The sequence below is a fragment of the Camelus dromedarius genome, chromosome 16, assembly GCF_036321535.1.
Source record: "Camelus dromedarius isolate mCamDro1 chromosome 16, mCamDro1.pat, whole genome shotgun sequence".
NCBI classification, from domain to species: Eukaryota; Metazoa; Chordata; class Mammalia; order Artiodactyla; family Camelidae; genus Camelus; species Camelus dromedarius.
In genome coordinates, this window is record NC_087451.1 from 46,248,292 (window position 1) to 46,261,895 (window position 13,604).

At 46.1% G+C, this 13,604-nt stretch overlaps 1 protein-coding gene and 1 long non-coding RNA gene across 3 annotated transcripts; one reads left to right on the forward strand and one right to left on the reverse strand.

Moving 5' to 3' along the window:
* Positions 1-1,629: 1,629 nt before the first annotated feature.
* Positions 1,630-5,924, reverse strand: LOC105088130 (uncharacterized). The gene is made up of 4 exons (XR_004141950.2): positions 5,647-5,924; positions 3,846-3,914; positions 1,981-2,173; positions 1,630-1,904 (listed from the first exon to the last, which is right to left on the reverse strand). It is a non-coding gene; the product is annotated as an uncharacterized LOC105088130 (long non-coding RNA).
* A 185-nt stretch (positions 5,925-6,109) lies between these two features.
* TLCD3A (TLC domain containing 3A) lies at positions 6,110-13,416 on the forward strand. 2 transcript variants are annotated; one of them, XM_031468496.2, is made up of 5 exons: positions 6,110-6,334; positions 6,758-6,841; positions 9,853-10,057; positions 11,210-11,305; positions 11,763-13,416. In XM_031468496.2, exons 1-5 carry the CDS (start codon positions 6,213-6,215, stop codon positions 12,030-12,032), a joined length of 777 nt encoding a protein of 258 aa, XP_031324356.1. In that variant the 5' UTR covers positions 6,110-6,212; the 3' UTR covers positions 12,033-13,416. The 2 variants fall into 2 exon arrangements, with proteins under 2 accessions (XP_031324356.1, XP_031324357.1); XM_031468497.2 differs by lacking the exons at positions 9,853-10,057; positions 11,763-13,416 and having other exon boundaries at positions 11,210-11,299.
* Positions 13,417-13,604: the final 188 nt, after the last annotated feature.

Genomic DNA, 13,604 nt, shown 5'->3' on the forward strand with positions numbered 1-13,604 from the left:
TCACCTCAACTACTTTATTCTATATTTCAGTAGATTTTCTTAGTTTTTCTCGATAAATTACCATACTGTTTGAAAAATAGTGATAGTTAATTTCTCTTCCTTTCCAATGTTAAAATCTTCTGTATGCTCTTATATGGGCCAGGACCACAATAGTAGATGTTAAACAGCAGCAGATTGAGTGAACAGAATTATTTATAAAACAGAAGAATAAAACATATAAGGACAAACCCATCAAGCCACAGATACTGCACAAGGAAACGATGGAGTTATAATACACAAAGGAAGGAAAGTGGCAGACGACTGGCAAGTGCTCCCTGTCCTTCATCTTACACTAATATTATTTAAAACCTTCCAGATCCTTCTAAGACCTCTTCTAGGTAGCTCCATCATGTTACCTGCAAGGCAAACGTAGTTCAGCCCGGCTCTTCCCTCAGCAGTTCATTCGGTCTTCAGACTGACCATTCGTAGTTCTTGAGGTCAGTCACAGACCAGTGGTGGCACACAGCTACCACATAAGCACGTGCCCGTGTGCTTGGGGTGGAGGGTCTCATCGCTATATATACTGAAGATTCCTCCCCAAGTTAGACTTGTGAGTCTTCGTACCTAGTCAGCTTTCCCTACGTTCTTCTAAGTTTCTGGCCATTTAGGTTTTCACCCACAACCTTGCTGAGGAGTAATTCCCTCTTGGGGTTCAAACTGGCCAGCCATGCACAGCTCAAGATACCACAGCCTAAGCTTCACAGGAATGCTTTTCCTTCACTCATGTCTTAAGTACCAAGCACTTATGTAATTGTTGTTTACTACACGAGTTCATAGAGCTCAGCCTATAAAAAGAAAAAACTAGATACTGAAATAGGAGCTTGGGTTTCTATAGACATTATGATGCCACTTTAAAGACAAACTGAGTGCTAGGAAGGATGTATCTCTTAGTATTTTTAAGGATAAACTTACCAGAAAAGATGAAGGCCTTGTCTTTGTGTGCCAAGGTGTGTCTGTGAACAAACCTGCTCTCCCCCAGTGAAGAATTCCTTTCAAAACCAGTGAAAAAAATGAGGTTTGCAAAAATTTCAACATTGGAAGTACTTATAAGTGAAATATTAATATTCTTAATTTAAAACATGATCTCAATCAAATATGTAAGAAATGCATATAAAGAAGACTGGGAAGACTTCTACTAAAACCTGTCAGTGACAGCATTATTTGTGATTATTATTCACCATATTGGGCATGTTTTCATTTTTAACATGCTACTTTTATGATCAGGAAACTAAAAAAAAAAAAAAGAGAGAGAGAAATCATCTGAGCTTAGTAAAGGAGAATGAGCAAAATACATCTTTTATGGAATTACTTATGATTCAGGAGACACTGAAAATTGTTGATCTGGTAACTTAGGAAGGCAGCTGGATTTGTTCACAGTGATTTGCTGGTTCTAACTCATTTCAAAGGTAATTCCCTTAATGGTTCTACATCCTCAAAACATTCTTTAAGCTTGAGTTTAAGCTCTACTTTTAGTTAGGTGTGGCTATCTGCAAACCAGCAAATTTTGGTATTTATAACAAAGAAAACGCATATGTGAAAGGACTTTGAAGAATACAGAGTAATACACAAAGGCAGGCACAGTATGATCAGTTCTTTGTGTAAATTATGGTTTTTATTGACAGGAATCATTATCACTGTGTACAAAAGCAAAGACTTCCCTGTAGTGCGCAGCTGTGGTCACTGTTTGCAGAAGCCATGTGCTTGCTGTGTGACTGTGCTTCTTAGACTCACAGTTTGCTTTTGCAGATAGTCCAGGATAAAACTGAGGAAGCTGCCGCCTGGAAGCTGGCTCAGGCCAGGCCGAGGGCATCTTCAGTCCAATAGATGTTTGTTGAAAAGCTGAACAGCAGGTAACTGCTGCGGGGCTACCAAGAGAAAGAACAATAGTCCCTGACCTCTGCCTTGCCCACAGTTTACATGTATTTTTTGAAAAGAGCTCACCTAATTCTCACAGCCACCCTGTGAGGTAGTTCGAGGGTACACAGGGAGGGTAAGTAGTTTTCTCCAGGTCACACAGCTTCTCAGCAGCAGAGCCAGAGCAGGTCCTCAGGGACTCTAATCCCGACCCCGGTGCTGGCTACCATGGCTGCCTCCTGGATAGATGGGCCTCCCCTGCCCAACAGGAGCATTCAGTCTGGAGGGGAAACATATGCAGGTATCAGTGAAAGGGCATATCGATCAGGTGTTCTTCCTGAGTGCAAAGTGCAGGAGGAAAAAGAGGAAGGCGATTGACTTCCTCCTGGCCACACTAGGAGTCCTAGGAGCTAGTTGCCTCTTTCAAATGCAGTATGGCCTTGCTGGTGTTAGCCTGAAGGGTGTTGTGTTCCATTAAAGGCCATCAGTTTTTAATTTGTTCACCTCCTTTCATCTCTATGTCTTCTAGCCCTTTTCCCCTTGTTCACTTGGTGTCATGAATTCCAATCTCTGGATCTGTCTCTCTGTGTCTGTTTCCCTGTGTTGAAGGGTGTATCTTGGTCTTTTTATTCCCTGTGACTGTGTTTCAGTCCCTTTCCATTGATCTTCCTGTGCTAGATCTTTCTTTCCTCGTCTCTTCCTATCACTTCGTTTCTCCCTTTATCCTCCTTGCTGCTCTGTCTCTGCCTCACAGGTCCCTAATGCAGAAAGGAAGTACGGTTCTAAACAACATAATTTTTATTTCAGAAGAGTTTCATTTTCTCTGTTATGATTTTTAGAGTAGATGAGTGGATGGAGACCACCAAGTTCTCTTTCAGTTCTGGAGCTCGATGTGAAGATGTTTCAAGTGTGAATCTCACTTTTTTTTCCCCAACAGATGGGTTTTTTCTGGATAGGAAGAAAATGTCCTTGCTCCAGGGTAGCAGCCCACATATCACATATGTTAATAATATTCACTTGGGTATTCTCAAGCTATTTTACAAGTGAATATGGTATTTTCAATTTAAGGCTGGAGAAACCAAGGAGCAGACAGGGGGAGAGTTATGGATTCTATCCCCTAATGGTATCCAGTAGGAGGAGGAGAGACAGAGACTACAAAGCATGATGGGGACAAAAAACCTCAGTGGCAGAAGAAACCATCAAGAAGTCCCACCACAGCGGTTTAACACTGGGAGCTTTATTAATTCCCATTCAAGGGCTGAGATTTGGTTAAACAGTTTTTACATTTAGTAACCCAAACTTCACTCCTGAAACCCACAAAAGCACCACAATCAAAACCTCCTTAAATCCCAACCCTACAGCATGAACTAGCCGAAGTCGCCCTGGAATGTGACTCAGGAGTCCTGGGTTCTAATTTTGCGGCTTGCCACTTCATAGGGTGGCAATTCAATTTACCATTTGCACCTAAGTTTCTTCATCTATAAAACAAAAAAAATATATTCACTTACCTCACTGGGTTATTTTGAGAACCAAGTGAGATAATATATGTGAAAGTGCTTAGAAAAATGATAAAGTTATATATAAATATAAAATGGTGTTAATAATAGCAGCACCAGAGCCCATAAACTCCACCCCACACATTCATATTTGTGAGTAAACAATTAGGAAGAGTAGTTATTAATCAGAAACCATGCTGTGAAAAATAATTATATACTCTGTCCTTTCTTATCAAGTTTGAAGGCAGTATAGTCATTAATCACATTGACCTTGAAGGCAGAAAGTACTGAATTCAAATCCCACCTCTGCTACCAGCAGTGTGACCTTTGGCAGTATTTTAGCTGCTTTGGCTCTTATTTTGCTCACACACACACATACACTCACACAGAGTGAGGATAATAAATTTTTCGTGAGGAACCAATGAGATAATAAATGCAAAATGTTGGATACAGTACCTGGCACGTAGCGTTCAAGAAGCATCAACTTTCAAAAGTAGCAAACATTTCTTGAGCACCAGCAGTAAGCTAACCTCGGAAATAAAATGAAAAGACATCATCCCGTTTCAAAGAAAGGGCGTACAAATAAAAAACAGCATTCTCACTACTCAAAGGCAAAGGCAGTTTAGAAAATGAACTTATAAATTTGCCTGGAGAGACAGGTAAATAGAAACCTTGGAGGAGGAAACATTTGACTCAAGATCCCTTGAAAAGCCGAGGCTCATGTTTATGCTTGTTGCCTTTCTGGTGATTCAACCTAAACATGTTGGTGACGTCATGACACGGTGTTGGAAACTGATTTTACTGGCTGTTTTCTACATGTGAAACATCTGTTGTTTTGTCTTCATTTCATAGACTCCTTAAGAGCTGTACAAATGACTTCTTGCATAGGGAACAGATTGATTCCCATCACTTTAAAGTGTTGGCATCCTTGATGCATGTTGCTGATGCCTTTAAGGAGAGAAGGCAGGGAGGATTATAACTGCTTGTCACTCTCTGGAAAAGCTGGAGCTGGAGGTGACTGGGATAAATGGGGTAGGGACTACAAATGGGAATGCAGAAGGATTTGTTCTCCCGGAGAGGATGGAAGGTTTACAGGTAGCTGTCCTTTATCCATATGCAAAAATGAATATACAGAAAGCTTTTTATTGACCAGAAACTCTGCTACCAAATTGAAGTATCTTTCTCATTTCACCAAGTGTGTTAGCAGTGAACTTGGGAGTTAGAGATACTGCCCTGAGTGGAAGAAATATCAGACTTTTCTTTGGGTTTTCTGCTCCCTTAATGTTAACCCAATCCCTCACCTTAACAACATACAGGAAGATGTTAAAAGCTGTGTTTACTCTTTGTCTGCTTCTACACCAGCAACTGCCATGTTAGAGAAATTTAATTGGCATCTAACAGAAATCATCTGTTTCCTTACAAAAGTCACAGAATCATGAGAATTTAAGAGCTGGAAGAACCTCAGAGAGCTTGTAATTCAGCCTCTTCATTTCACAAATGAGGAAACAGTGGCCCCAGGAAACAGCTGTTTCAAAACTCTCTCATGGGGTTTTGGTCAGCACTTGCGTGATGGTGACTTGACGAGACCCATGTACCTTTCAACTGCAGTAGACACAAATGAATTGTATTCCCTCCACATTTGTAAACTGAGGAAGATACAGACCAAAGTAAAACTCTGGCCAGTCCCAAGAGAAGCCAGTAATATTACAGTTACTGTATTGGTGCTATGTGATCGGTGCTGAGTGAAAATGACTTGATTCCAATCCATTCAAGTTCAGGGCATCTGGCCCAAGAACTTTTAAATAAGAATGACACTGTCAACAACAACAACACAGTCACCAAGACTGGATCGTATCTTGACCCAAAGCCAAAAGACAGTGCCGCAGTACGGCAGTACCACAGAAAAGTCTGCAGCCGTGATATTCCACCTCGATGTGTACTTTAAGGAACTGCTGGATTCTGTAGCAGGATTTCATGTTTTTCAGAGCGATGCTCCTCTGGAGAAATTCCAGCAGTTGGCAGGACACGGAAAAGACATCTTTGGCGGTCAGAAAGGCCATTTCCTTAAGGCTCCCATTTGGAAGCAAGAGTGCTTGGTAGATAAGCCAGGCGGGCAGATAGCCACAAACCCACCCGCCCTCCCCTTCCTTCCCCCCGGAGAGATGCCCACCGCACCGTTCGCACCCAGGCTTGTCCCTGCTCCACAGACTCGCCCCACCCCGGCGGTCAGGGGTCTCGACCCGGTGCCTTTTCCTACCTGGCTTTCTCGGGGCCTCCCCCACCCGCCTGCATCGCCTCGCCCGGGGCTGGGGAGGGAAGGAGGGTCGTGGGCAGGTGCGGGGCAGTTCGTCCGCCAGGCGGGTCCCCGGGGGAGGGGGAGGCGTTCGCCGTGACGGAACAGAAGCCCCGAGAGCCTCGGCACTGCCTCCACGGCCTCCGCCCGGCGGCGGCCACTCGCGCGCCGCTGGTCGGGGGCGCAGGGTCGGCGCACTCGGGGCCCGACGAACAGCAGCTCCCGCCGCCGCCCACTCGCCGGCTGGCCAGGGAACCCGAGGAAGCCTCCCGGCCCAGGGGCGGCGGCGGCGAGACCCCGCCCCGCCCGGCCCGCCCGCGCCTATCGCGGTTCGCGGCCTGGTCACGCGGAGAGTGGCGCCGCGGGCTTGGGGCCAGCGCCCGGCGGCGGCCGGAGTCGCGGTGGGACGGGGCCGGGGCGGGGGCGGAGGGTAGAAATAGCGGCGGGCGGGCCGCGCCAGTCCCGGAGCCGCGCGGAGCCGACCGAGCCACGCCGAGGGCGCCAAGCGAGGCGGCCGAGCCCGAGCACCCATGCTGCTGCCGCTGGCCTGGGGCTCGCTCTTCTTCCCGGGGCTCTTCGGGCTCTGCACCTGGGGGCTGCGGCGCGCGCGGCCCGCCTGGACCCACAGTGACTGCGTGATGATCAGCACCAGGTACGGGGCGAGGCCGCGCCCGCCGCCCGCCCGGCCCCCCTGCCCGGTTGCGCCGGCCCCGCGCGGAACCCAGGGCGGAAAAGGGGGGCAACAGGAAGCGAGGGGGCTGCCTCCACGGTTCTCGCCCCCTCTGCGGCGCTGGCCCCAGAGCTCCGAAGACCCTGTGCGTCCTGCCCAGGAGGGAAGGAGACGGAGGAGGCGGGAGGGTGGGAGGCCGCCCACACCGATGAGCATCGGGAGGGACATCTCCGTGCTGCCGACATCTGCCAGCTGCCTTGGGGGTCGGGAGCGCGCTGGCGGCCCTACCATTTTCCTCCGCTCCCTGGCTGCCTAGGGAAAGTCAGGTGGAGTTCCGGCTTTATGTCCACAGGACGGGATTGAGCGCGTCCCCCGCCTCCCTTTTTGTTTTCTGCCCCTCTTTAGGCTGGTTTCTTCAGTGCAGGCTGTGTTGGCCACCGGGTCCGGGATCATCATCATCCGTTCCTGTAGAAACGTGGTCTCCGACAGGTAACATCCAATGCCAGGTGAAAGCTGCACAAATCACAGCGCTTAACTTTTTCAAAGTTTCCATATTCGAGTGGCTCACAGGCGCTAGTTCTTTATCAGCATATACTGTCAGGTAGCTGATTAATGGGTAAAATTTGGGCACCATAATCAGTTCCCTCCTCTTCTCACCTCTTTCAGCATTGCTAGCTTAGGAGAAGGTAAACTGAAGAAATGCTACAGAATGAGAGAGTCTAAGTCTGATTTAAGGTGCTGTGTTAGAGGACCGTGTGGTCTATCAATCCAAGTTCTTTGTGGGACAGATCAGTGTGAAAATTATTCAAAAGTGGAAGTACGGCTTTAGCTTCCTTTAAATGATCTCAGTGGGGCCCCTACTCTGGAGCATTTACTGGCCAAGATGTATCCAGTGTGGTTGCAGAGCCCTTCTATGGAAAGGAACAGATCCATCACCCCTTTCCTTACAAATGCTGCTCTTATTTTTCCTCTGGATTTGTTAAAGGTGATGAGTTTTGTGGAACTTTCAGAAAACTGAATTGTATGTGTTTTAGAGCTCAGTCCAGAGGCAGGACAGGAAATGTGCATCCAGAGAAACAAATCAAATGCCAGACAGGTGTACTTTGTATAGTATTTAGACCTGGGCAGTGGTGGTCCCACCCACCTCCTTTTAAAGCCATCCTTTTCACCTGTCCTCCTAGAACCACCCCCTTCCTCACAAGTTGAAGAGCGATGGTCAGATGTGCAGGGAAAGTTAATAGCCTTTTCTGATCCTTTTCTTATGTTGACTCTGCAAAGTGTCCTGCTTTTCCACCTGTTGAGGCTGGAATGGGAGGGAAGCCTGAGGGGGGCATCTGTCTCACTGTGACCTGCAAATTTAGTGCCTGGATCTTACTTGGGGTTAATCCTGCCATCATGGTTCTTGTGCTTTTTTTCTTATGCCTTTTTTTAGACAAAACTAGTTATTGGCGATGAATTGTAGATGCTGAGAAGATAGTCAAATGACTTTGATTGCTTACACCAAGGGCTAACAGCATTTGCTTGGCTGGGTTCAGTTTTTAATTGAGCATTTTCTGATCATGCAGCAAGCTCCGTCACTGCCTCCAGTTTATCAGGTCAAACTTGAAACCTGCTTCATTTGCAGAGATTAAACTAAGACAAATGCAGCCCCACAGCATTGACAGGAGCTGACTTGAGGGCAAGCAGCAGGCAGCTGCTACACATTTCAGAAAGAGATCTGGGCACAATTAACTTTCAGTTCCATAGCACTGTTCTCCCCTCAGAAGCCGTGTCTTAGTGGCTTGAGCCTGGTAGCAAACCTGACTTTGGCTTGCAGGGTCCTCCTCCTTTTGTGTATCTTTATGCCTTACATTCTCTGCTTGCAAAATGTAGACAGACACCACCTTTTTGTGCCCTCACCTTACATGGATGCACAAGGATGCTCTAAAGTCACCTAGATCATCAAAAAAAAAAAAAAAAAAAAAGGCCTTTTGGAGTTCATATTCTGTACACCCAAATGTTTTCCTATTATGTGTCTTTTCATTTTATGCCTTCATATAGAACATCTATAGATAGGAGAGGGTATCTGTGAATCCCCCAAAATTATTTCATCAGATTCTTAGAGATCCAGATCCCTAAAAAGGCTGAGGGTCACAGCTCGAGGCAGTCTCTCAATTTAAACACTTTAATGTGGATAGTACTTTTTACATTTAAAGGGACTTTCACACATCTAGTTTTTTTTAATCTTCACAATAACTTTGCCAAGGAAATAAGACAAAGATGATTATCTTCATTTTATAAAGAAAGCTAAGGTCCAGGCTACTGGTAGCTAAGGTTACAAACCAGATCTCTCACTAACAACTTTTCAGGGAATTCAACTAACAGCCACAATTTCACATCTTATTGAACTGGTAGTATGCGCAAAATATTAAAACCTTAGGCTCCATTCAAGGGAAGTGGTCAGCTATATTTCAGCTGAGCTTTCAGTAGCTCTTCATAGTTATTTTACTAGGAATTGCTTCAAGAAAGCACTGGACACCACAGATGGGCAGTAGAATAAATACTGCATCTTTTTGCCTCAGTGGAACTTGGCTAATTAATTTGCCTGCATGTATATTAAATTTGCTGTTACCTGTTTTATTGTTTTTTTATTATTTGGTTATGCTGTGGTAAGCACGGGTGCTCGACAGAACTCTGTTGACTTAGTGGATCTAATCCTTCCCAGGATAGTACATAATTTCAATTTAGGTTTTTTTCACATGTATTTTCTGTAGAGAGATTATTTATCATTTGGGAATAAAGTTTTGGAAATTATAGAGACTTCCCTTCTAATCTGCTCTGGGACAGTGATAAATTTTGACTCAGCTAATATTGACTCCACCCCTCTGGACGAGTAAATAGGAACACTGTCTCTTGTCCTAGCTTCTCTTCTGGCACCTGACTGCTGTAAGGTAGTCCCTGAACTCTGGGCTCATTTCCAGACATATTTTTCTTAATGAGTGAAATTGGGTTTAGCTGTAGAATTGTAAGGAAACTAGGCAGGGTTGCTGCCCAGAACCTCCCTAAAATGGGGCTGCAAACAGATGCAAGAGGAAACTCCCAACTGTTGAGTAACTGAGTGGAGTTAAACTGGAAATATTGGATTTGAGATTTGGGCCACCTTCCAAACCAGTTTCTTGGTGGGGCTGTTGAATCATTGGTAGAGATATCTATATCAAAGTCAGCTTACATCACAAAATACCAGAAAGTCCATTACAAATGAGTATCAAAATCAGGCAAATAGTGACATGTGGTGCTGAGTGAGTTCTTGCTTTCTGCCTTGGACACTTACGAGTCTGCCCTGTAATTTGTTCACTCTCCTTATCTGTCAGTTTCAGCATCTTCATGGTAAAGTATTTGGAGAGAAAACAGATAATTAAATACAAAGCTGAAGCAAATGTGTTTTAAGAAGAGGTTGGCTTTGTGCCCCCCTAAATGATACCCATAATTACTCCACGGACCATCCTTATGCTCTCTTTCAGGCACTGGCTTGCTCGAGAATATGTCTGGTTTTTGATTCCATACATGATCTATGACGCCTACGCCATGTACCTCTGTGAATGGTACCGAACCGGGGACCAAAACAGCAGACATTCCCTCACCATTTTCCGAAACTTCCTAAGTAAAAACCGCCTCATGATCACACACCACGCAGTCATTCTCTTTGTCCTTGTGCCGGTCGCACAGGTAATGGCCTCCCAGGACAGCCACCAGCAGGCTCAGGCACTTGTTTCTCCTGTTGAACTGGGCATCCCATTACTTAGGAGTCAGATTGCCCCTCCTTTCTTTCCCTTTCCTCCTGCAACCCCCTGCCCTCTGGCCAGCTGCTTCCACAGTGAAACACCCCACTCCACCAGGCACATCGTGTAGAAAGGAATTCAATCTGAAATGTTTGAGACCCCCTTTACCAGCAATCCTCCAGCCCCCTGTGATTCCATAGCACCTGTCCAAGGTTCTGCCTTTAGTTCACACAATATAAAAACAATGTACAAGACAAAACAACATAAAAATTGTTTTAAAGAAATAAGAGTGGCTCAGTCAACTGGTTATCTGCTCTACCAATGCCCAGAGAGGGCTGTCTGCATTATTTTGATGTCCCAAAAGCACAGACTCTCAAAGCAAATAGCCTCATAAATATCTCCCCAGATATACTTTTTCCCATTTAAAAAAGCCCCACCAACAAGGAAGAGACATGAGAATACAGAGAGGAAACTAGTCATTCCTGAGTGTCTACCAGGTGACAGGTGCTTGATTTAAAACTCATAGCCTTTGAATGATCATTAGGAATTATTAGAAATAATCAGAAATAAGAATTAGAAATTGTTAGTCCTATATCCTAGATGAAGAAACCGACTTCCCTCACCCAGTGGTACTAAGAGACAGAACCGCTATTCTATGCTCTCTTGCTTTCTTCCAAGGATGAAAAGAGAGGCAGAGTGCATTACCTTTAACAAGTCTCTCCTGATTGTGCTGGGACCCTACTATCTAGCACAGGGCCTGGCACATATTTTGTTGAACTGAACTGGCTTAAGTGCCCTTGGCCAAGTGAACGAGTTATAGACCCAGAAGTAGGCTGCAGCTTTCGGCTGATGTGGAAATTCAGAGAAGCTCGGTGTGTGATGCAATCAGCCCACCTGCAGCTGCCTCTGGACCCTGGGGATTTGACCTCTGAGCACCACTGCTCTGGAGGCCGTGGGGAATGAACTGGGCTGCGCTGGCCCACTAAGCACTTCCCTTTCCCTGTGTGGTTGCCCTTTTCAATAGCCCCAGGTAGAATTTTCCTTCCGAGGTTCCTTAACTTCTATTGTTTTTCTCTCTTTCTTCTCTTTTCATCTGCAGAGGCTTAGGGGAGAGCTTGGGGACTTCTTTGTTGGCTGCATCTTCACGGCAGAACTGAGCACTCCATTTGTGTCGCTGGGCAGAGTTCTGATTCAGGCACGTATGAACCAAGTGGCAGAGACAGTACTGAGGGAACTGACTCTGCTCTACCCTGGTAGACTGCAGGGTCTGGAGACACCCCCTTAGTGCTACGAGTAGGCGGGTAGGAGAACCATGAACAGACTGAAATGTCAGTTGGTATTCCGAGCCAGAGGGGACCAAACTACATTTGATTCAAATTTGACCCAGTCCTTTATATATACTTTTCCTGGCCACAGATTTTTCTCATCCAGGGCTCCTGTTCCGGGGCTACTGTCAGCTGGGTGGCTTAGGTCAAATTTAACATCACTGCTGGAAAAAATACAAGGCTCTATGCATATATACATACGGCAGCACTCAATCAGCTTTTCTACAAGTGTCAGAAACGGAGAGGCTTAGCCTTGACGTCGTGGGACTCAGGCCAGTCATTCCCCGAAGGTGACCCTGCAAATTCCCCTTCCCTCTTCTTTTGCAGCTAAAGCAGCAGCACACCCTGCTGTACAAGGTGAACGGAATCCTCACGCTGACCACCTTTTTCTCCTGTCGGATCCTTCTCTTCCCCTTCATGTACTGGTCCTATGGCCGACAGCAGGGACTGAGCCTGCTCCAGGTGCTGTTCAGTATCCCTTACCACTGCAACGTGGCCAATGCCATCCTCATCGCTCCCCAGATCTACTGGTTCTCTCTGCTGTGCAAGAAGGCAGCCCGGCTCTTTGATGCTCCCCCGACCAAAAAGGATGGTTAAGTGCTCCCGGGAGTCAAGCAGTAAGGGTGCCTCCCCACACTAGCTGCCTCCTCCACTCCAGTATTCTGTGGACCAAACTGTGCCCTGGGTGGCCTCAGCCTTTTGGGTACTGATAAGCAGATGGCTTTGAGTTTTTCTAAAGAGTATTCAGATTACCTCCCTCTTCTAACCTGCCCCTTTGGCAAAAGCACTTTTCTTGTAATAATGACTATTGGATCCTGTCAGACCTCTGTCAGCAGCACGGCGGTTTGAACGCAAGCCCAAAGTGATAAGTAGTGGGGCACCTGCCTGGCCCTGATGGAGGTGGGCTCCCCACCTGTCCAACCACTAAGGGCAGTATCCACACTTCCTGGGTCAGCAGAAGCAAGTGATGACTCGGTTCTCAAAATAATTTCTTGTGACACTGGCCTTGGAAAATTGTTGTGGGTCGGCAGTTCTTCACTGTTTGCTAGATAACCCACTGGTCCTTTGCCTCATCCTTTCATCCGTGTGCCAGCGTTGAATTCTCCTATCTACCGACTTCCAATCAGAAATCTCAGGCAGGAGGCAGGTATGGGAGCCTGAAGCACTTGAGTAGGTAGGAAGGCCAACAGGTCAGCCCCTCTGCAGGCTGACTTGGCAAGACCAATGTCCAACTTGTGAGCCTGTTGCCAACAGTCACAGATGTTACTCCCTTTTTACCATGGCCCCCAAGCCCAACTTTCCGCACATCCACACACACGGAACGTGCTTGTTAAAAACTATAGGGGTAAAGTGAAATGATGGCTACCGCGCTATTCACTGGGTAACCCCACCCTCTGACACTGTCCTTTTCATATGAAGTGGAAATGGACTTCTGTATTCTCAATCACAAGACGTCTCACCTAGATTGCTTCCTGATAAGCCAGAGCTTGTGGTCCAAAGCCTGTACCTATGTGAGTTACCACCATTTAGCCACAGAAGGCTGGAGACTAAGAATACAGGACAGCCCTGGCCGAAGTACGTGGACTGACTCCTCCACCTGCTGTTTGCAAAAAGGATCCTCTGGTGCCAACACTAACTGTCCCTTATCAACAGGGATGGATTTTAGAAACTGCTACCATGAAGTTTTTTCCCAAGTGGTAGTGAAAAACTAGATTTTTTAAAGTGCCTTTTAATTCAGTGTTGTCCGTGAACTTTTGAAGTACTGAGCGTGTAACAGTGTCTCAAATTTTGACTATTTCAGTCTTTAATGGGTGCCATTTAAAAAAAGTAAAATGCTGGTTTTTTGTTTTTTTTTTTTACTGTTTTGTTTACTGTCGGTGTATCTATAAATCACCCCTGTGGTGATTAAATTGCACTAATATTTTCCAACTTATTCTCGTTTGTGAAATACATCCATGCCTAAGACCCATCCTGGAACTGACTGGAGTGGCTGCATCGTGTGCTGTTGTCTCTGGTCTGTGTTCTTATCTGTGTATCTGGCAGAGGTGGGGTTGGGGGTGGGGGAGGGGTACATGAATGCTTTCAGCCTCCAGAAGGGCCTAGCTCCTCCCTCATCTAACATGTCTCTGTCATTCCTGCTTCCAAGAGTACACTGCAGGGTTCTAGAGT